Source organism: Pituophis catenifer, unplaced genomic scaffold, assembly GCF_029215685.1.
Source record: "Pituophis catenifer annectens isolate HBS135680 unplaced genomic scaffold, rPitCat1.0.hap2 SCAF_4, whole genome shotgun sequence".
Taxonomy (NCBI): Eukaryota; Metazoa; Chordata; class Lepidosauria; order Squamata; family Colubridae; genus Pituophis; species Pituophis catenifer.
In genome coordinates, this window is record NW_027256884.1 from 13,877,806 (window position 1) to 13,901,926 (window position 24,121).

Sequence of the window (24,121 nt, forward strand, 5' to 3'; positions counted from 1 at the left end):
GACTCATGAATAAGTTACCACCTCTTGCTTCTATAGTTCCCCTGAAATCCCATGCCTAAGAAGTCTACCACTACTTTCCTAATGAAGGCTGCTGTGGACGAGTGGCTAAGAACTTCAAATTTACTACTACAGAAATTCATTGGTGACTTTGGCTAGCGAGGGGCAGGGGGGGAAAGCTTATTGCTGATGACAAAGAGCTAGTTAAAGGAACTGGAAAGATGGCACCTTATAAAAAGTTGCTACAAAGCAAGTCAAAGGGAATATTGAATCAACAGGAACAAAGACATTGGTAGAAAATTCCATCAGGTTTAATTTTACCCACTTTCTGCTTTTGATAAGCCTAAGTTCATTCTAACTCATTTCTGCAATACAAGCAATTTCTTTTTTAAAAAAAAAATCATAGAAATGTTTCGCTGCGTTTTCATGTTCGTTTATCCTAATGCATTTTTGTGCGGTTTTCTCCATGTATATACATTTTTCCCCAAAGTGATATTTCACACTGTAATGCAATTTCATGTTATTATATCATGAACGTATGCATATAAATATATTTTTGAGTTAAAACTATACTGTGAAACAATTTTTGAAGGGCTTTCTTCGTTGTCAATCTTGTTTCTGCAACCAAATCATCTTTTGGTTTCCTTGGAAGTGTCAATAATTCATTATACATTGCCGGTTTTCTGATAAATTGTTACTCAATAGACCGAGGCATCAGCTGATGGGATACGAAAAGGTACAAAAAATCCACTGGATTTTTCAAAATCATCAATGACTAATCATGTCTGTGCAATGTAGTTACTCTGTGGCAAGTATAATCCCTTGCATTTGGTGTCCATTTTTCTTCTTTATATGTGATCTCTGAGACAGAACCTTAAGGACCATAATCTCGGAAAGAACAAAATAACAGAGTTGGAAAAGATCTTAGATATTTTCTAGTCCAACACCCCCTCCTCTACTCAAGCATGAGACCCTATACCATTTCAGGCAAAAATAGAAGGGCATTTTGATTTCCACCATGGACGAACGGCTGAAGAAGTTGATGGAGTTGGCAGAGATGGATAAATTTTGATCAAAGAAAAGAACATAAGTACTTTTGTTCATACATGGAAACCACTTCTGGACTTGGTGCTTGAGGTTGAAAAAAGATGAAACATTGATTTTGGGTTTTACCGATTGGATTGATTTGTCGTTATAGGAAGGGCTAGTTTACACTATTATGGAAAAGTAAAAAGTTGAGATTCGATGTTAATGCTCTATTCTACTTCAACAGAGGGAGTTGGAAATCAGCAGGTTTTTTTTCTTTTCTCTCTCCCCCCCCTAACTTTTCTTTCCCCTTCTCCTCCCCACTATGTCCTCCTAGTTGCTCCTGTATTCTTGTAATTTATTCTTCATCTAATAAAATGTTTAAAGTCAGACAAGTGACTGTCCATTGCCCTGTATTAGCAGATAAAAGAGAGGTGAAATACACATTGATGTCTCTCAAAGACATCAATTCCCTCGAACCAGGTTCTTTCCATGTAAGCAAAGGCAGTTTATAGAACCTCAAAATAACAGGTGTTCCATTATTCGCAAGATATCATAGGACATGATCTCTTAAGCTCCCATCAGGGATGGGATTCAGCCAGTTCAGACCGGTTCGGGCGAACCGGATGTTAATTTTAATTTGGTTCGCCGAACCAGTTGTTGCAAGGACTGGCTGACCCCGCCCACCCTGCCTCGCTCCTCCCAGGAATCTTCATGCAGCCCGTTTTGGATGCCAGGTAAGTGCAGGGCCCGTATGGAGGCTTCGGGAGGGTGAAAAACAGGCCTATTGGAAGTTACGAAAGTCCAGAAATGGACCCATTTCCGGACTCTGGAGGGCCTCCGGAGCCCGGGGGAGGCTGTTTTTGCCCTCCCAGAGGCTCGAAGAAAGCCTCCAGAGCCTGGGAAGGGCAAAACACCCTTCCCCATGGTGCAGGAGGCCGCGTAGACCACACCCACCATGGCCATGCCCACCCAGCAACCAGGCAGAGAACCGGTTGCTAAAATTTCTGAATCCCACCCTTGGCTCCCGTCATCACTGCCAAGCATTAGAAAGTACGGAATGCCTTTCACACAAATGGGTTGCTAGAACCCGGTTGCAATGGCAGTTGCATAATTGATTGCTGTAGCTAGTTATGAGAATTGAATGTCATTGTTCTGAAAAGTCAGTAACGCCTCCCCTAACTCAACAGCTTTGAAAGAGCACGAACTGAGAACTTGCGTTGAGTATCTGAAGGTATCTTTTTTTTTTTTTGTTTTGACTGATGACATATTAACAGGATGGCCTCTGTAGGAAGCCTTGTTTTCTGCATCTACTTGGTCTTTTCTTGACACCGAAAAGAAATATTTATATTTTCCCAGATTTGGAATTCTGTTAGTGTTTATAGAGATTTGTCTTTTCTGCTGGTATTATTTTTATTTCCAAACGCACACTTTTATTGTTTGCGGTGTTTCGTTTTCGTTTCGTTTTATTCTGTGCTGCTTTATGGAATGATCTTGTTTATCCTTCCTTTAAATCGATCTGTACACTCCCAAAAGAAGTGTGGAATATTGGGTGATTTAGGGCTGTGAGAAATAAATACAATAACAGTTGAGGATGGGTGGGGTGTAAACATGACCAATAAACTGTAACTAGTTCCAATGAGGCAGAAAAGGCTGCTATAAGGCGGCAGAGCAGAAAGGAGTATTCCTGAATGCTTTTTAGGATTGTACATGCCTCAAATCACCAAAGGTCGTGGACATTAAGGATCAAATTGCTTAAATACAGCGATAATAGAATTATCTCATTATAGAGATGGCCCATTTTCATTACAAATCCAAGGTACTTTAACTTCACGATCACTTGAGGTTTTTTTTTTTTCCTTTCTTCCTTCCCTCTCTCTGAGTAGCTATGTAAGCAAGAGAGAGCAATGGTTTCCAAGGTATGGGAGGAAACCAGGGGTGAAATGCTCCCGGTTTAGACTGGATCGCCCGTCTAAATAGAACCAACAAAATATGAGAAAGAATTGATTAGAATTATGATTATAATGGGTAGAATTATAATAGCCAGATATTGGAAATTAGATGTGAATTTTAGAATAGAAGAATGGTATTGTGAAATGTGGAAATTAGCTTTAAATGATAAAATGACATGTGATATTAAAATTAGAAATGGTGACTATAAAGAAGATATTTTCTGGAAAATTTGGAAACCATTTGTGGACTATGCGCTGGGAAAATTGGATGCTTCGGTACTTGTACCCCGAGAACGTGGATTTTGGCGATCATGAGGATATATCCGAAGAACCAAATCTTCCTTTCTTATGTATAGCACAGGGTGAAATATTGTATATGTTGTTTGTAATGTTAGTAATTTTAAATAAAAAAAAAAATAGACTGGATCGCCCGATCCGGTAGCGATGGATGCGGGTGGTTCGGAGAACCGGTAGCAAAAATCCCTGGGCCCCCCCATGCCCAGCTGAGCCACGCGATCTTCAGAGGCTTTTTTTTCTTTTAAATGCCTCTGATGATCCAAGCTCTGATGATCCCAGCTGAGTTGCCTGATCGGCAATCAGGCAACTCAGCTGGGATCGTCAGAGCCTTTTGAAAGCATTTTTTTACAACCTCTTCGCTGAAGAGGTTGTAGAAAAAATGGTTTTAAAAGTTAAAAAAAAATGGCCATGCCCACCCAGTCACATTAACCCCCCACCCACCAAGCCAGGCCCACAGAACCGGTAGTAACAAAGTTTAGATTACACCACTGGAGGAAATGAAAGATAATTGATTGTTGTCCAGCTCATACCATGTTTACCTGAAAATAGGACCTACCCCTAGATATTTTTTTGTTGTTATATAGTTTTTGTTAGTTTATAATATAACATGCAGAAAGAATACAAAAGCAAATATTAGGGAAATTAGGAAAAGAAAAAGGGAAGGGAATAGTGGGGGAAAGGAAGGGAAAAAGAAAAAAAAGGCATTGACTTCCGACTCCTTTGGTGCAGTAAAATAAGGTATTAAGGTTTACCCTCAACTTTTTCATAATAACACAAACTAGCCATTTCTGTAACAACAAATATATCTAATCGGTAAAACCAAGGTCAAAGTTTCATCCTTTTCCGCCTCAAGCACAAAGTCCAGAAGTAGTTTCCAAGTCGACCCTGATTTTTAAACCGTGCCTAATATAAGCCCTAACCCAAAAATAAGCCCTAGTGAAAGAGGGTGGGCATGGCCAGCACAGGAGGCGGTGAGTGCATGTGGGCCAACAGTATCCGGCAGCAGCCGCAGCCCACGCAGCACAGGTGAGTTGATTACCTGTCCAAGCATCAAGCAAAGGCAGAGGCGGGGGGGGAGTGCACCACCCAGGGGACCGACAGGATGCCATTGGTCCCCACATGCTTGCCACCTCTTGTGCATGTGATGGGAGGTGGGACACACAGCTGGGCTGATCACTCTGAAATCTTATTTCCTCGAAAATAAGCCCTAGTGCTTATTTTGGAGCTCCAAAATATACATGACCGGGTCTTATTTTTGGGGAAACACTTTATTAGGAAGCCACCGCTTTAAACCAGATGTAGCTGGAGAGATATGAAAACTGGCCTGCTTGTCTTTTGGGCTACAAAGAATTGAGGTTAGATGGCATGTTTTTGTCTTGTTCTCATCATACCATCTCTAACAGTGTTTTGGCCCCAGGACATCCTTGTGCTTTGTGAAGGAACAACTGACAGTGTAAGGATGTGCAGTATTCAGGAATTACTCTGTAATTACACTGTGGCATGACATTATAGTCTGCATTTGCTTAAGGTGGGTACCTATTTTTGAAAATCCTGCTTGTAGAATTTTATTCAGCGTATGGCATAGCATACATGGACTAGCAATATATATTAACATTTCACCTAGATTAGTAAACACAGTAAAATATAAATGTTAAAAAGATCTATCTTCAAATATCAAGAGCCGTGGTGGCGCAGTGATTAGAATGCAGTATTGCAGGCTAATTCTGCCAACTGCCAGGAGATCGATCCTCACTGGCTCAAGATTGACTCAGCCTTCCATCCTTCTGAGGTTGGTAAAATGAGGACCCAGATTGTTGGGGAAAATATGCTGATTCTGTAAACCGCTTAGAGAGGGTTGTAAAGCACTATGAAGTGATATATAAGTCTAAGTACTATTGCTATCGCTGTCAATGTCTAGGCCAGTGATGGCTAACCTTTTTGCTGTCGCGTGCCAAAAGGAGGGGGCGGGGGGGTCACGGGTGCGGGTGCCCACATCCATAATTCAATGCGCCTCGTCCTCCCGCGCATGCGCACGTGACCCCCCCACACACTTCCCCCTGCTTTTGGCATGTGATGGCACCGTGGGCCCGGTAGGCCTGTTTCTCCCCCTCCCCAGGCTCCAGAGGCTTTCTAGGAGCCTGGGGAGGGCAAAAACAGCCTTCCCCATCCCCTCCGGAGGCCTTCCGGAGGCCGGAAACAGCCAGTTTCCCAACTTCCGGTGGGACCGGAAGGCCTGAAAATTAGTTGGCTGGTGCGTGCATGTGCGCTGGAGCTGAGTTAGGGCAACACTCGTGTGCCCACCAATATGGCTCCGCATGCCACCTGTGGCACGCATGCCATAGGTTCACCATCACAGCCCTATAGCATTTCAGACAAATGGTTATCCAATTTCTTCTTGAAAACTTCCAGTGTAATGATGGTGGGTTTTCTTACAGTGTAATGAAAATGGCCTTATGAAGTTCTCCCAGTCTTCAGGCACCAAAACTGTGGCTAATTATTTGCCCAGAGGATTAAAAGAACCTCCATTTTTTTGTGTGTTTTTAAAGCTGGGAATTGCCCATAAACTATGAGATGGAGACAGTGTGTTTGCTGGTTGCTGCTTTTTTTTGCAGACATTTCTGGACTTTCCATAAGGTCCAAGCCAGTGGTGAAATCCAATTTTTTTTACTACCGGGTTCTGTGGGTGTGGCTTGGTGGGCGTGGCAGGGGAAGGATACTGCAAAATTCCCCATTCCCTCCCCACTTCTGGGGGAAGGATATTGGAAAATCTCCATTCCCACGCCACTCTGGGGCCAGCCAGAGATGGTATTTGCCGGTTCTCCGAACTACTCAAATTTTCCACTACCGGTTCCCCAGAACCTGTCAGAACCTGCTGGATTTCACCTCTGGTCCAAGCATAGTATTGTTGTACAGTATGTGCCATGACAAGGCAGGAGGAGGAGGAGGAGGAGGAGGAGGAGGAGGAGGAGGAGGGTTTTTCCTCCTTTAGAGAGGGGGGAAAAGTTCAACCACCCTCTCTGAAAAATCCATTCTATAAGAACTGTTAGCTCAGCTTTAATCACTGACTTTTTTTTTTATTCGTAGTCAGCAATTTTCATGGGTTCCCCACCCACTGTTGCTTCAAAATCCAAACAGGCATCCAGCAAAACATATGGAGAATTCATCCCACAGCTCAAATATTTGTGTTTGATTTGGTTCGCTTTGCAAGGAACGGTTTCTTTCGTCTTAGATTCTTGGCTTCTTCCTCCTGCTGTAGCTACTTCTTTTTCTTGTAAACATTGTACAAGCTTAATGTCTTTAAAAAAAATAAAAGTGCCTGCTTCCTGGATGTAGTAGATCAAGGAAGTTTTATTCCTCTGAGCCTTGTCTTAGAATGCCTGAGAAATGTAGAAAAGCTTTGAGCTAGTAAGGACGACAAACACAATCCATTTGTCAAGATGTTTCTGAGCATGGACCTCAGCTTTTGTGGAAAGAATTCTAATAAAGGAGAGACTGTCGGCAAGGAGTCATTTTTACTCTTAGTAAGAAAAGAACAGCATCCAACTCTTGAGTACTAAGGGGCTATTTAACAGTAACAGAGTTGGAAGGGAACTTGGAGGTCATCTAGTCCAGAGGTCTTCAAACTTGGCAGCTTTAAGACTTGTGGACTTCACCTCCCAGAATTCTCCAGCCAGAATTCTCCAGGAAGCTATGCTGGCTGGAGAATTCTGGGAGTTGAAGTCCACAAGTCTTAAAGCTGCCAAGTTTGAAGACTTCTGATCTAGTCCAACCCCCTGCTCAGGCAGGAAACCTATACTAGGGATTCGAACCGCCGAGCTTCCAACCTTTCTGATCGACAAGTTCAGCGTCTTAGCCCCCTGCCTTAGGAAAGCACGGCAGCATTTTTATTGTCCATGTTGTCTACACTTGTAACATTTTAGAGCAGAATTCTAAATCTGATCCTTCATCTATGCAGAAATAGAGAACCTGTCCATTCAGCAACGAGCATCCTTCCAATTCATTAGCCCTTTAAAAAAAAAAAAAAAAGTTAAATTAAATTCTGGCTGCCTTGGGTTTTCGGCCCTACAAACAGAGTGAGATTATGCACAAAGATAGAAAAATACTGAAATACCCACAATGGAGGAATGGATTGTAAAGATGGTGGAATTTGCAGAAATGGCAATAATGATTTGTTTGATTGAGGATAATACAGTAGGTACTTTTCTTAAAGACTGGAAACCTCTTATGGACTTTTTTTTTTTTTTTTTTTGCTGAAAATGGAATGAAATAAGCTAGCAATTTATAGATTTCCTGATTAAGAAAGGGTTGAATATGGGAAGAAGGGAGTTATGATGGAACTTCAAAGAGTGACAAAAAGTTTGAAATTACTGTAAAGCAGATTGGGAGTCAATTCTTTGGATAGCTTTTATTCTCTGTTTTTCTATTTGTATTACCTTTCACACTTTTAAAATCTTTTTTGAGCACGATACTCATCCTATTTTTTCCCCGAACATCTGCTCAATGTGCAGTCAGCTTTTAGTTAAGCTACATTATTAGCAATTAAGACATTAGTAAATCATAACTCCTTGTTGCTGATTTTTGTCTAGGATTGAGATTTCTTTGACTTCCCTCTATAATACAGAATTTTATGTCTGGAAACAAAGATTTTTTTCTGCAGAAGACTAAGCAAGATGACGGAAGGAAGGAAGGAAGGAAGGAAGGAGGGAGGGAGGGAGGGAGGGAGGGAGGGAGGAAGGGAAGGGAAGGGAAGGGAAGGGAAAAGAAAGGAGGGAGGGAAGGAAGGAAGGAAGGAAGGAAGGAAGGAAGGAAGGAAGGAAGGAAGGAAGGAAGGAAAAAGAAAGGAGGGAGGGAGGGAAGAAAGGAAGGAAGGAGGGAGGGTGAAAGGAAAGAAGGAAGGAAGGACTCCTTTTTCCTTTTATTCTTCATTGATTTCATAATCACTGAAAAATCTTGTCAATTTAGTACCTTGATAACTAGATGTCTATTAGCCAAGAATCTTACCTGCTGTAATTTATTTCTCCCACACCTTTCCTTGTGTGTGTCTTTCCTCTTGAGGAGACCAAGAGAAATGTAGCTGAATTACCTTTTGAAGAAAGAGAGAACAAAGGGCAAAGACAGGATTGTAGCTAGAGAAATTTGAGGCTGCGATGCCACCTACCGTCAAGAACGAAGCCAATGACCCAATAGGAATCCTCTAATGCTACCAATTAGCCTCATTTTCCTTTCAGCTTCAAGAGTCACCATGCCACACTGAAAATGCAAGATTTCATAAGTGCGATCTTGTAGCCTGGAAATTATAGATACGCTGGTTGGTGAGGATTTAATGGGGGAGAATTTACGAATCAAGCACAGTATTTTGGACTTGAAATAGTAAATGAAGAATTGCAAAGGTTCTTTTTTGTTAGTGGTCTTCAGAGGTTTTTTTTTCCCCAGCTGCTGGATAGTTTCCAAAGCATTAAATATCAAGTAGGATGCAGATGGACTTGGCTTCATAGAGTTGAGGATTTAAAAAAGCTTCCTTTATTTTTATTTAGGCTTGCCTTTGAGTTGGGCAATGTAGAAATATTCTCAATAAATGAATAGGGAGTAGCACATACAGATGTCATACAACCTGTTATCGTGTCTTTTCTTGGTCTCTCCTTTTTCCCTTTTCTTGACCCCAACTCAGAAAACTGCTGAGTTCCCTATCGGTCAGCTGCACATTTGGCCAATAAAGAATTTTCTTCTCTTCTACTCTACTCTACTCTACTCTACTCTACTCTACTCTACTCTATTCATTCTATTCTATTCAAATTCTATTCTACTCTACTCTACTCTACTCTACTCTACTCTACTCTACTCTACTCTACTCTACTCATTCTATTCCATTCAAATTTTATTCTACAATAGTCTATTCATTCTATTCTATTCAAATTCTACTCTACTCTACTCTACTCTCTCTTTCCCTGGGATCCTACCAACTCCTTGGATCAAATTCGAAGCAAAATCACAACCAAGGCATGGATCCATACAGTTTTCTGCAAATGATTTGGCTCTTTTTGCCTTTTCTGATCTTTTTTTTTTTAATTTGTTCTCATTAAATGAAATTAAAGTTTCACAATGGGTCCTACTGATCTATAAAGAAGGCTGAATGAGCAAACTCTACCAGCATCTGATTCTTGTTTCATTTCATAAATAAAGTCACCCAACATACAATGTGCCAGTATGAAAAGAATAACACCTCTGCCCTTAAATTCAGCAATTGGCTTCATTGCCTTTACTAATAATAATAATGGCAACCAGACACACTCAGATGAGTGAGTTGTCCAATTCTCTAGCTTTCAATGCTTCTCCAAATGAGACTGAAGACACTTTCCCTAGGAGACCACTAAGAAGGGAATCAAGGCATTAAGAGCCCTTAAAGATGGCTTAAAATTAAATCAAGATAGTGATTGTTCTTGGAGAAAAAGCCAGGTCGATAATAGGTTCTTCTTCCCTATTTATTTTTTTTCTGGGGCTGAGAAATAAAAGGCTGAGTTATTTCTGTCATGTTGAAATGCAAGCTAGTTAACTCAAAATCCTGGCATTGTTCAGTAAATATACTTTTAATTATCAAAGGAAACACAACACACAGGGTATCCTTTGACATACCTCTCTGAATTGACTTGAAGAGCCACATGAGACTATTTTTCCTTTGCATTGTCACCTCCAGTCAATAAGTGCTTGGCTAATTATCTATATATCTACATCTATATCTATGCAAAAAATTAAAATCTCGGGTGTTTTCCCGCATCATGTTAAATAAATTAGTTAAAATGTTTAAAATTCTGGTTAAAATCCTATCTTAAAATCTTCTAAAAATCCTTACAGAGCTAAGGTTTTAAAGGACCTTGCAGAGTGCTCTGTAAGGATTTTTAGAAGATTTTAAGCGAGGATTTTAACCAGACTTTTAAACATTTTAACTAATTTATTTAACATGACGTGGGAAAACACCCGAGATTTTAATTTTTTGCATACACACACCTGCGAAAACTTAAGAAGACAGATATCTATATCTATATCTATATATCTATATGTATATATCTATATGTATATGTATCTCTATCTATCTATCTATCTATCTATCTATCTATCTATCTATCTATCTATCTATCTCTATCATTTTTTTTCATCTATCCTATCTATGGTAGTGGCCAAAATTGTGGAAACCTTTTGGGAAAAGTGTTTTCTAAAACTAGCTAATAACTTTTTTTTTTTGATTAGTAGCATAACATTATATATCAATGGAAAGATAATTTAATCAAGAATGTAATGAAATAATTTTTATGAAAGATTTGCTATTAGAATAGCAGTTACAGTATAAAGAAGAAAAGTGAAACTGGTAGAAAAAATGAGATATGCAAAAATAATCACCATAGAAAAAACGAGATATACAAAAATTATCACCATGTCAGTTAATACTTAGTTGGGTAACCTTTAGCATGAATTACGTCCTTACAACGTCTTCCCATGGAGTGAGCCAAGTCTTTTAGTCCTGCAGCTGTTCTAATGTGAAACCAAGATTGAATGATTGCTTCTATTAACTGGGTTTTATTGCTGGGTCGCTTCTGACTAACAAGTTTCTTTAGTCGGCTCCATAGATTTTCAATTGGGTTAAGGTCTGGGCTATTCCCAGGCCATTCCAACAATGGAATATGATTATCTTGAAACTCCAAACCAAAAAGTGGTGTTATTAGCCATCAAACCTCAAAAATACTCTTTTCCAAAAGGTTTCCACAATTTTGGCCACTACTATAATCTAGCTATCTATATCACCTTGCTATCCATCCATCCATCCATCCATCCATCCATCCATCCATCTATCTCCCTATCATCTGTCTGCCTGCCTGCCTATCTATCTATCTATCTATTTATCTATCTATCTATCTATCTATCTATCTATCTATCTATCTATCTATCATCTGTCAGTCTGTCTGCCTGCCTGCCTATCTATCTATCTATCTATCTATCTATCTATCTATCTATCTATCTTCTATCTGTCTGTCTATCTATCTTCTGTCTGTCTGTCTGTCTGTCTGTCTGTCTGTCTGTCTGTCTGTCTATCTATCTATCTATCTATCTATCTATCTATCTATCTATCTATCTATCTTATTTATATAGCCATCCATTTCATGATGGATGGCTTGATCCCATCCTTTCGGTTTTAATTTGGAATTGGTTTTAACTGGGTTGTTTTAAATTGTGGGCCGAAATTATTTAATGTCTTTTAATCTGTTTTTTAAATTTTATATGTTATGTTTTATCTTGGCTGTTCACCGCCCTGTTGGAGAAGGGCGGTATAAAAATAAAAAATAAATAAAATAAAAAATAAATAAATAAAATAAATAAATGAAACCTGACTCTGCATGGTGTACAATCAAACCATAAAAACAACTGCAAAAACACTTGTTCCCCTGGATGTGTGAACATCCTGCATATCATATGTATTTTAATACGATGAAACCTGGGGAGATTACTGAAATTGCTTCCCCATGAGATTGAAGCAGGAGCGACTCTGATCTTCTTGAAGGAAGGGTCTTGGCTGGGGGGGCGGGGGGGGCGGGGAAACACCCTGATTTTGTCAGGATTGGCTGTGTAGCCTTCGATTTGTCTTTCTGTTCTTGCTGCACTGCAGGAGAGGAGATTACTCAACCAGGCGATTTTCCATTCCTGCTCTCCCTGCAGGAATCCAGGTGAAAAGATGAATGATGTGCCTCAAGCTTTGGGGGTTATGCGATTCCATGATCTTGGAGGCAAACCAGAAATCGTAATAAATTGCCTAGTCCTACTTTGGAGAATTTATAACACTCGTTATACGAGACTGTGCCCAAAGAGTTGGCTATTCTTTTTTTTCAAACCTATGCAGTTTTGATACATATATCACTGTAAATTTGTACCAGATGTGTAGATTACTCCATAGGTCAAAATCTGGGAACATCACGCTCCGTGAATATAATGCCCAAGATCTTATTGCAGTGATAAATTTCCTTTTAGCATTTTTTTCTCTAGTACTACAAATAATAGATGTAAGTACATTTGATTTCTCTGTGGAATCATAGATTACCTAATAATGAAATGTCAATAGAGCCAGTCAGGTTGCTGTAAGATGTCAAAGCTCTTCCCCGTTGCTGTTTGGCTGTCTTTATGTAGTTACATCCAGGTTTACTTACTGTTCCAGCTTGGCTGAAATGCTTAAAAGTCAGATACTAAAACAAATTTTGGACTAACCTACAATCATCTCTGGGCTTAAATTTAAAATTGCTTCCTTGGGCTACCAGTTGTGAAAAAATCCTGAGACCGCGAGGTTGCAGATATAGGAAATAACTTCCTTTTTCTTTCTATCTAGTGGTCATCTGGATTTTTTGTAGGGCAAAAATCTGTTTTTATATCCTTACACGTATATCAGCAGAAACTTTATTTCAGAGTTTGTGCTTCATTTTATTAGCAAAGATGGTGGCCAGGTGATCTTCGTGCCGTGAACTCTGCATTTCTCTTCTGTTGGAAGAAATATCCATCTGGTTCCATTCCAAGCTGGGAGAAAGACGTTGGAAACATGGAGGCTGATTGGAAAGATGGTTTATTGATGAAGCAGAACCACAGGGGTTTATGGTTCTGGGCAGCTGAGAAAATGGAGTTGAGAGTGGGGGGTTTTATACCTTCTTTGGACTTTGCACTTGAGCTTCCTGTTCCTGTGCAAGAACATGTATTCTATTGGCTGTTGCCAGATTCCCATGGAGTCATGTAAGGGTTATGTAGGGGTCATAGCTGGCTCTATAGGCAAAAGAGAAAATGGAAATCCTAGGTGTGTGTCTGAGCTCCAAGGTTTGGTTGAAGTTTGGACTGCTCTGTGATGCTGCAATGACTGAAATACCCTTAGGAGATTGTGTAATGTAGTGAGCTCTGTGGGATTCAAGTAATTTAACAACCAGTTCTCTGCCCTAATGATTTCTTCCAACAACCAGTTTGCCAAACTGCTCAGCAAGTTAACAACCGGTTCTCCCAAGTGGTGCGAACTGGCTGAATCCCACCACTGGCTCTGTGTCTTCTGCTAAATGGTAGTGGGTTAATCCTATTATGTCCTGAAGGGTCATGTCCTGTTCTTCTTAATCCCATCACTTTGGAGCTGAAGGTCTTTTGTTTTGTAGATAGGCTGGCCCAGTCTTTCTTAATGGGCACAAAATATCTGCTGGAGAGTGGAGGCTATTAAGAAAGAGAGAGTCTGCTTCCTGCCTCTAAAAATAAATGTTTCTCCATTTCTCATTTAGGGAAATATAGCATTCTGCCTTTTTTAAATATTCCTCAAAATATTTCATTCTTCTAGGAGGGGCGGGGCTTCCCACACTTCTTAACATTCTCTGTATTCGTATCAGATTTGGATCTGACACGATGAGAGAATTATTCTTTGACAATAATTCAAATTAAATAATTTGTTTTCTGGTACCATAGTAAATGTGGCCCCCCCAAAGCACTTTTTGCATTACCAAGTATGGGAATTTCTGCACTGAAGATTCAGTTTTGGTTAAAGTTTTATTTGTTGCTAAGTGCGAGCAAAAATAAATTGCTTGGCGATGAAACCAAAATCATGTAGGAAACGAGCCATATTTGTTCGTTCCTCCAAAACCAACTGACCTTATTATATTTTATTTATCATCAACCTTGGCCAGAGAAGAAAAGAAACCACACAACATATTAAGATTTGTTTTCCTCTTCAGATAGACACACGGCAGGTTTTAAAGCAGTAAGGCCATTGCTTGTATCACCTGCAGGGACCAAAGTCTGTGAAATCCAGGTGATTTCACCAGGCAAACAAAGAAAGAAACCTTTGGCAGGAAAAGAAATGCTGTCAGTTAAAAGAGGGAGGGAAACAGCTTGTTCAGCAAGCGGCTACTTGGAATTTTCCCGTCTTCTGAAAGGTTTTTTCTCCATCTAGTGGAAGAATGGAAATCTTCAGCTTGAAACGATTAGCTGTAATTATTGCACTTAATTAAAATGGCCATGGAACACACCCTCCGTCTTTAATTGGGTGCCCATCATCTGGAATCGCAGTCCAAATTCATGCGCAAGGCCCAAGTTGGGGAAGGCCAGAATCTAATTATTATTTTACAGAGAAGAACAGAAGCATGGACACAAAGATCTGTAATTCTCCTAAAGCAAGGGTGATAAACTCAAGGCCCGTGGGGACAGCTTGGAAACAGAAAAGGACCAGCCTGCAGTGCCTCTGCCAGTGAAAACAGAGCTCGGGGGCAGGGGGGCATTTTCGCTGGCAGAGGGCTAGCAAAACAAACTAAAAACAAAAGGAGAAATGTTTCCCCTTTTGCATTTGGGCATGCAAGAAGGGACAAGAAAGGAGAAAGGGAAAGAGGAAAGACAAAAAAAGAAGGGAAGATGGGAAAAGAGCAAAGAAGGAAAAATAAGGGAAGAGGTCAAGGAAGAAGAAAGGAGAAGTAAGAGAGAAGGAAAAAGAAGAGGAGGGAGGGAGGAGATTATTATTTTTTTCAAAAAAAGTTTTTATTTTTGTTTCTCAAACATATTTACATGTACAGTCATTTATCCGCCATTTTTCATTCATCTTATCTTTTAACTTTCATTTTTAATTATTCAGGTCTGCTCTTTTACCATTTATCCTTCTTTATTTTGCCACAACCTTTCTTCTCCTCCCCTTCTCTTCCTTCCTCTATCTCCCTCTACTTTCTTCGTTCTTCCTCTCCTTCTCTTTCCTACTTTCCTAGAAAGTTGAAATTGGGAAAATATCATTATGTATACTGCTACATAATATAATACATTATAATTACTATGTATACGTAAATGTTAGAAGTTGAAAGATTATCATCATGTATACCTAAATAGTATTATTATTACTGTTATTAGTATTGTTTATAAAGTACCAGTAAATTGACCCAGGCAATACACTGTTCACTAAGCACTTATGTATGTCAAAGAAAAAACTGTAAATAACATTATATATATATATATATATATATATATATATATATATATATATATATATATATAATATATATAATATTATATATATATATATATAATATAATATATATACATATATACATACATATACATATATATATATATATATATATATATATATATATATACATACATATATATATATATACATAATGTATATATATATACATAAAGTACTCTCTCTGAGAGCCATTGAGGCCACTTGAGGGTTTATCTGTGCAAAGGGAACCAACACTCTGACTTCCTGTTTTCTTTCTATTTCACAGTTCAATTTCACCATTTAGCATTGAGAGCACAAGACGCCAGAGACGGTCTGAATCGCCGGACTCTCGAAAGCGCCGCATCCACAGGTGTGATTTTGAAGGGTGCAATAAGGTTTACACGAAAAGTTCCCACCTGAAGGCTCACCGGAGGACCCACACAGGTGAGCAGCTCCAGCAATGCTGGTGCCATAAATACATGTGACATTCGTGAACATTTGCAGCCATGAATTCAAGTGGTGATTGCAGTTTGAAGAGCTGGACAGAATTCCATACAGTACAGTTCTCTCGGGAATTCCCACCCGCCATGTAATCCTAGCAACCAAGGCTTCCCATATTTTTCTGTAAAGGTGGAGAAACAGGGCATGTGCTGTCAATTAAGATGAAGGGCTCAAATCCAGTCAAGAATCTGGATGAATTTCTTGTGATTTTCTTGCTCTAGATGGTTCCTTGTGGTTATCTCTACTGACATTCCAGTTGGACATCAGTTCAGTTCAGGAGAAAAAAGTGGTAATGGGTGTCCATTCTGTATCCATTCCTCCAGGCACTGAGAAGGACTCCCCTGCCCCAATTACAAAAAAAATCTCTCTCTCCATCCTCTACCTACTTACCTACCTACCTATCTAACCTATCTCATATCTCCTATCATCTATCTATCTATCTATCTATCTATCTATCCTATCTCATATCTCCTATCATCCATCTATCTATCTATCTATCTATCTATCTATCTATCTATCTATCTATCCTATCATCCATCCATCCATCCATCCATCCATCCATCCATCCATCCATATCTATCTATCTATCTATCTATCTATCTATCTATCTATCTATCTATCTATCATCTATTAATTTATCAAATTTATATAGCCACCTAAACCACCAGAAGTGATTTTGGGCAATATTCAAAAACCTCTGGCTATTTTGGATGGATTTTCATTCTCCAGATAGGATGGTATTTGAGAGGTTCAGGCAAACCTCAGGACTGAAACTGATTAAAAACATTGTTAAAGCATAGGCTAACTACCCACATTACATCAAGTAACAGTTGCTCATTCACATGGTTGACTGATCTCAGGTGGGCTCACATCAGGATGCTTGTATAGAGCCATCAGAAGGGGCCCAGTTCCTTTCAGTGCATCTGCATTATTAGCATCACAGTTAGGTGAAAGAAGCTAGGATGCACAAATAAATTTGTACTCTTTTCAGAAGCATGCCTGAGGTTGCTCCTTGTGTCCTTCACTCACAGGGTTCCTCCCTTTAACCAAAGCTCTGAGACTTTCCTTCCATCTGGAGGGCTAAGAACATTCTTATGGGTTACTGAAGAGGATTGTCTCAATCTGGAAGGGATTCTGGGTGATCTCTTAATCTGTCTACATCAGGAACCTGAGTTGGAGCTGGGCTGCCAGAAAACCCTCAGACTGTATAGAAGGGTGCCACAGATGGTGAGCAGTCTAGCTCATCGGCTCTTTATGGGTCTCTTTGATAAGGTTTTAGGAATCCCAAGGTGACCTGGCACAGAAACTGAACACTGCATTCCCAGGTCCTTTGCAGACAAGATCTGGGCTGGAGACTTTGTACCAGGAAAGGATGGCAAGCCCCCAGGCCCTTCAGTGTGAGAAAGCAGTTTGCATCTCTCCTTGTGGTTAGCCCCACTCCCTCTTACAAAACCAGAAAAGTTATGAACTTCCCATGGCGGCGTGACAGAGAAGGATCGACATGAAGCAACCCATCTCTGTGCCTCTGGCTTCTAACAGCTTTACGTTACCCTGCGGGAACAAAGGACGTCCATTAAGTTTCAGGTCCTGTGGTTCCGTTGGCTTCCCCTTGGAGACTGTCTCCTGAGCAGTCCTGAGCATCGCAGTTCCTCCTTGGCTCAGAAGAGCTTAATTTGATGTCCAGGCTCCCAACTGCCAATCCTACAGCACAGTTTTACCATAAGGCTCTTATGAAAACATCACGGGATTCATAAAATTATTTTAATCGCCTGCATTTGAAAGTTTGCTTCACAATCAGCAGTCTTTTTACAGCCAATTAAGTAAAAAAAAAATCAGTAGTTCTGTGCTTGAGGGTCAGGATCCTCAAACTTGGAAGAAGAATTAAGGGACCTGCCTTTTTTTATTTAGGGCTCGTAAAACAAAATTGTGTTGGCAGGTAGGAACTTGTTAAGATAGGGAGTAGGACAAAAGATTAACAAAGCCTAAATAAGGATCTCTTGTCTAGTATAGTGCATGTAGTCAAAATTGATAATAATCTAATTAACGAGCCAGTGAGCAGACTTGTTCCTACTAAAATATACTTTAACTCGCTTAGATGCAAACAACTTCATTTTTTCCAGGCCAAAATGTTTAATGATGTCCCAAGGAGCTGAAAAGTCATATGCAGTATGTACAAATATTCCATAGGTTAAAATGATTAAAAGGAAATATATTCGCTTCTAGCATACAGCATATAAGCAATGTTTGAGCAGGGCCTGCAGTATTGTCTGGGACGCCATCAGTGGTGGGATTCAGCCAGTTTGCACCACTTCGGGAGAACCGGTTGTTAACTTGCTGAGCAGTTTGGCAAACTGGTTGTTGGAAGAAATCATTAGGGCAGAGAACCGGTTTTTAAATTACTTGAATTCCACCACTGGATGCCACACATCCTCTTCACAACCTTGTTACCTTTTGGGAGGAGGCTTTGCGGTATCCGAAGTAGAACATCCAGATTCAGTCACAGTTTAGTTTTGTTCCATATAACAAAAATCCTTGTGAACTCTCAATTTTCCTCTTTCCGCTATGTATTCAAAATGGACATTGATTAATGTGTGTGTGCATGCGTGCGTGTGTGTGTGTATGCATATATCTATACAGTAGTGGCCAAAATTGTGGAAACCTTTTGGGAAAAGTGTATTTTTGAGGTTTGATGGCTAATAACACAACTTTTTTTTTTTTTTTTTTTTTTTTGGAGTTTCAAGGTAATCCTGTTCCACTGCTGGAATGGCCTGGGAATAGCCCAGTCCTTCTTAACCCAATTGAAAATCTATGGAGCCGACTAAAGAAATTTGTTAGCGACCCAGCAATAAAACCCAGTTAATAGAAGCCATCATTCAATCTTGGTTTCACATTAGAACAGCTGCAGGACTAAAAGACTTAGTTCACTGCTTGGGAAGACGTTGTAAGGACTTAATTCATGCTAAAGTTTGCCCAACTAAATATTAACTGATGTCATAATTTTTGTATATCTCGTTTCTTCTATGTGTTTCACTTTTCTTCTTTATACTGTAACTGCTATTCTAATAGCAAATCCTTTCTAAAAGTTATTGCATTACATTCTTGATTAAACTATCTTTCCATTGATATATAATTTTATGGTACTACTCCCAAAAAATGTGGTGTTATTAGCTACTTTTAGAAAATACATTTTTCCCAAAAGGTTTCCACAATTTTGGCCACTGCTATATATCTATCTATGTGTGTGTGTGTGTGTGTGTGTATACATGTATGTGTAGTATGTGCATATGTGTGTTACGTATATATATGGGTAGATATATACTTTCTTTTGAGAGCAGGCAACCAAATTTCATTTTTAACGTGTGCCAGTGCGCTCACAATTAAGAAAAAATGACAATAAAGGTTATCTTATCTTTTGTAGGCCATTTGGGTTGTTGAAAATTTAAAGGTTTTTAAGAAGAGACTGAAGAGACTTTTAAGAGGTTTTCAAGAAGAGACTAGACAGCCACTTATCTGAAATAGTATAGGTTATCCTGCTTGAGCAGAGGGCTGGACTAGAAGACCTCCAAGGTCCCTTCCAGCTCTATTCTAATCTAAATTCTAAAATATCTCCCATATAAATGGTGTGGATTCAGGTGTATGGAAACTACTGTTGTCTTTATTTTTTCTTTCCTGAGTGGAATGAGTCAATTATTATTATTTTTTATGATCTAAAGTAATTGGGGTATCTTATGGACCAGGGATAAATGAATCAGGACAGCTCTGTACCAGTGGTGGGTTCCTCCCGGTTCGGTCCGGTTCGGCCGAGCCGGTAGCAGTGACGATATGACGTCACCGAACCGGTTCTCCCCCCCTCCCTCCCACCCACATTATTCTTACCTTTTATTGCTGCCTCCTGAGTCCCAGCTGATGACTAGAGGGAAAAAAACTGTTTAAACTCTTGCCGCGGGGCTTCAAAGGGCCGTCCTACAGCTGATCAGTGTTAAAAGCAAACAAATGAGTTGGGTCGTAAGTGCGAGGACTGGTCGTAAGTGCGAGGACCTTCCAGAAATGACTCTGACCAGCTAGCCACGCCCACCTAGTCACATGACCTCCAAGCCACACCCACAAAATAAGCCACGCCCACAGAACCGGTAGTAAAAAAATTTAGAACCCACCCCTGCTCTGTACATAAGGAGAAACAGAAGAAAACAGATCACTGAAGCTTCTGTTGCTTCGCTATAGACTTGTATACAGTCTGGGATTGCAGGTTAGCCATTGCTGAATTTACATAAAAAAGCAATATGTTTTGTATATTTTGAAACAATCATGCACCTGAATATATTCGTAATATCAGAGGACCGCCCCTGAAATGGTCCAGAGAAGCACCAGTTGCTTCTCCCTGGAAGTACAAAGCAACCAGTTCTAAGGATATATTGTCTGATGGATGAGGAACTTGACTCTCAAACCTCTGAAAAAAAAAACAACTGGTGGGATTCATATTAATTAGAAAACTGTCTTCCTTCACATGCAGAAAATCATAAGGTTCAATCCAGTGGGGAAATCCAAATTTTTTTACTACCAGTTCTGTGGGGGTGGCTTGCTGGGAGTGGCAGGGGAAGGATACTGCAAAATCTCCATTCCCACCCCACTCCAGGGGAAGGATACTGCAAAATCCCCATTCCCACTCCACTCTGGGGCCAGCCAGATGTGTTATTTGCCAGTTCTCTGAACTACTCAAAGTTTCCACTACCGGTTCTCCGAACTGCTCAAAATTTCTGCTACCGGTTCTGCAGAACCTGTTAGAACCTGGTGGATTTCACCCCTGGTTCAATCCCTCTTCTCCAAGTAGAAGGACCAGAGAGAAGTCATCTGACAGTGAAAATAATCAATGAGTGGAATGGCTTGCCTCCAGAAGTTGTGGATGCTCCATCACTGGAGTGATTGGACTTTTTAAGAACTGAAATGGTCTAGGGCAGGGGTCTCAAACTCAAGACCCGGGGGCTGAATGCGGCCCGCGGGATTCTTAGATCTGGCCAGCAGAGCTGCCCTAGAAACAATGAAGGACTAGCTCGCAGTGCCTCTGCCAGTGAAAATGGAGCTCGGGAGGTCCACATGCGGACCTCCCAAGCTCTGTTTTTGCTGGCAGAGGATTGCAGGAGGCTGTCGCAGCCAAAACGGAGCTCAAGAGCCCATTTTCTCTGACAAAGCGCTCGGGCCACCACAGACACCCCTGACATGATTGATGTCAAGCTGGCCACACTCACCCTGGCCACGCTCATCCCAAGGTCAAACACAACCGTAATGCGGCCCTCAATGAAATCGAGTTTGACACCCCTTGTCTAGGGTCTCCTTCTTAAGCAGGGTGCTGGACTAGAAGATTTGTAAGATCCCTCCCAGCTCTGTTATTCTGTTGTTCTGTTGGTACGAGTGACGTCCTTACCCAAGGGAAGATTTTTTTTTTTTTGATTCTTAATGTAGACATGTCCATATAGTTTCCTTGTCAAGAGATCAGATACTTGGTTCCAGTGGTGAAATCCAATTTTTTTTACTACCGGTTCTGTAGGCGTGGCTTGGTGGGCATGGTGTGGCTTGGTGGGCGTGGCTTGGTGAGTGTGGCAGGGGAAGGATAACGCAAAATCCCCATTCCCTCCCCACTCCTGGGGGAAGGATATCACAAAATCTCCATTCCCCCCCCACTCTGGGGCCAGCCAGAAGTGGTATCTACCGGTTCTCCAAACTACTCAAAATTTCCGCTACCGGTTCTTCAGAACCTGTCAGAACCTGCTGGATTTCACCCCTGCTTGATTCCCATTCAAGTGCTAACCAGTTACGATCCTCCTGACCATTTTTATAGATCAATCAAGTTCGATGGGGCTTGTCTATGATGGGGTATGTCTATGAACAAGCCTTAGTGACGTGAGTAACATGATATTGCTATAGCAGAAAAGAGTTAGGGTTAACAGAGACAGTTAAGAAAGGAATGATCTGCTGCCCCCAAGTTCATATGGCTTCACAAAACTTATCGTTCTGCCGCTATTCAAATGTAGCTGTAGAAGACTCGCATTGCTATCTTCTCCCTTCAGACGGTTGGGGTCGAGTAATGCCTGCTTTTGTAATTTTCACCTGATCCACAAGAGGGTGCACGCTAACAATAAACCGCTTCTAAACAAGCATGACACATAAATGGCCCTCAATAAGTGAGGAATTATGAGTCACAAATATCCTACCTTCTGTTTTCTCATTCGTATGTTCTTCCGTCACGTGTAAAGTCAATTGTGGAAGAGATGTGAATTAAAAAAACATGCAATCTTGTTTCGAAAGGAGAAACTATTACAAATAGTTACGCTTACGTTTTGTCGGCGTAGCTTCAGTTTCTACCAATTAGTAAAAGTGACTACTACCCTAATAGTAATTTGGGAAGTTTAGGCAAAAGGATTCCCAAAGACTCATGCACAAAACGTGTCTCTATTGATCCTTCCTCTCTCGTGGGAAGAACTCGTTCTCAGCACAGGTGGTCCTTGACTTACAACAGCTCATTCAGTGACTGTTCAAAGTTAGAACGGCCCTGAAAAAAAGTGACTTGTGACCAGGGGGGTATTCATTTACTTTCCTTATTGGATTGCAAATATGAGAGCATGTGCACATGCTTTGCTCACATGTGCCCCAACCATGCATGTGGTTTGCTGGCACGCGCGCCTTCTACGCAGGCACCCAGACTCAAAAACATGCCTAAATAGGATGGCATAGAGCCGGGGCAAGTGGGCGGACCCACCGGCGATTTCCGCAACCGGTTCAGGCGAACCGGTCTGAACCAGCTGAATACCACCTCTGCTTGTGACCATTTTTCACACTTACGACCTTTGTAGCATCCCCATAATCATGTGATCAAAATTAAGAGCCTGTAGTACAGTGGACTAAAGCACTGTTATTAACATCTGCTGCTTGCAATTACTGCAAGTTCAAATCCCACCAGGCTCAAGGTTGACTCAGCCTTCCATCCTTTCAAAGGTAGGTGAAATGAGGACCCAGATTGTGGGGGCAATAAGCTGACTTTGTATAAATATATAAAAGTATGAAGGCTATTGCTTAACGCATTGTAAGCCGCCCTGAGTCTCCGGAGAAGGGCGGCATATAAATTAAAGCAAAAAAAAACAAAACCCTGCTTCGTTGTACACTTGTGCAATCTTGTCCCATAGAAACAAGAGGTGCGGCTCCAAAGACACTGCCACAACTGCCATATTGTCTATTTGGCACAACCCCCATTCCACAACACCACTAAAGTAGAAATATCAACACCTTTATAGTTTAGGGTCAATTAAATAACATGTTCCTTGCGAAGAATACTTCAACGGAACTGAAAAGTTAATCCTAATTGTTCTTTTAAATCAGGATTGGCGTAAGAACGTGTCTTAATATATAGTACTTTTTTACCATTATAGTTTCTGGTGAAGGCAGAAAAAGGGACAGAAAGACTAAACTACTCAAAGAAACCTACCAAATTCTTGAAAATTCTTCTCCCTTGAAAAAGAACCAGTTCAAACCTTGAGCAATAATATGTATTAATAACCCACAGCTGCAGATCAGAAGTAAATTGGTCACTCCGACAATCCATAAGTTCCTTTTTGCTAAACATCATAGTAAAAAAAAGTTGGTTGCTTTGACTCTGCAGATGCTTTTTATTCCTAGCAATGGAGCGTAGCAGAAGCGGAGATCTTAAGCGGAAGCTATAATGATAAAACTACTAGGTATTAAGACAGATTCTCATGCCAATCCTGATTTAAAAGAACCATTAGGATTAACTTTTTTTCAGTTCCATTGCAGTATTCTTCACAAGGCGTATTTTATGTATGTACTGATCCTAGCCTGTAACAGTGAAAGATTCAGCAAATGAGAACTGACATGGAATTCAGCGCAAAGGTTTTGGCAAACTACATTACGGACTGTCAACCAACAGGCTGAAGTTCTTCCAACCAGAAAGAGAGGAACAACTTCCACGAGAGGTTTGAGTTGTAGCCCAGACCTGAAAGTTGCACTCCTCAGAGAAAGAAACTCAAACCGGAAGGCTTTGGTCACTACTCCTGCTCTATTCAAGCTTCTTCGCTATTTTCACACATCTTATTACAGCCCTGTGACCTTTATTGGAAACTTTGCATAAAACAGAACCAGCCCATCTCACTCAATTCAGAATAGAGCTGGAAGCAGTGATGGGTTCTTCCTGGTTTGGCCCGGTTCGGCCGAGCCAGTAGCAGTGACGATATGACGTCACCGAACCGATTCTCTTTGTTCGGGAGCTGGGCCCTCCCACCCCGCACCCCGCATTATTCTTACCTTTTATTTGGCCCTGCCCCCAATCTATTCGCTGCCTCCCGAGTCCCAGCTGATTGGC

General features: G+C 40.6%; 1 protein-coding gene across 2 annotated transcripts in view; it reads left to right on the plus strand.

The window, feature by feature from the left end:
- KLF12 (KLF transcription factor 12) overlaps positions 1 to 24,121 on the plus strand; it is a 250,899-nt gene that overhangs the window by 200,689 nt on the left and 26,089 nt on the right. For both annotated transcript variants that reach the window (XM_070942835.1, XM_070942834.1), the window contains one exon: positions 15,542 to 15,699. In XM_070942835.1, coding sequence (XP_070798936.1) covers positions 15,542 to 15,699 — 158 coding nt within the window. The remainder of the gene's footprint in view (positions 1 to 15,541; positions 15,700 to 24,121) is intronic.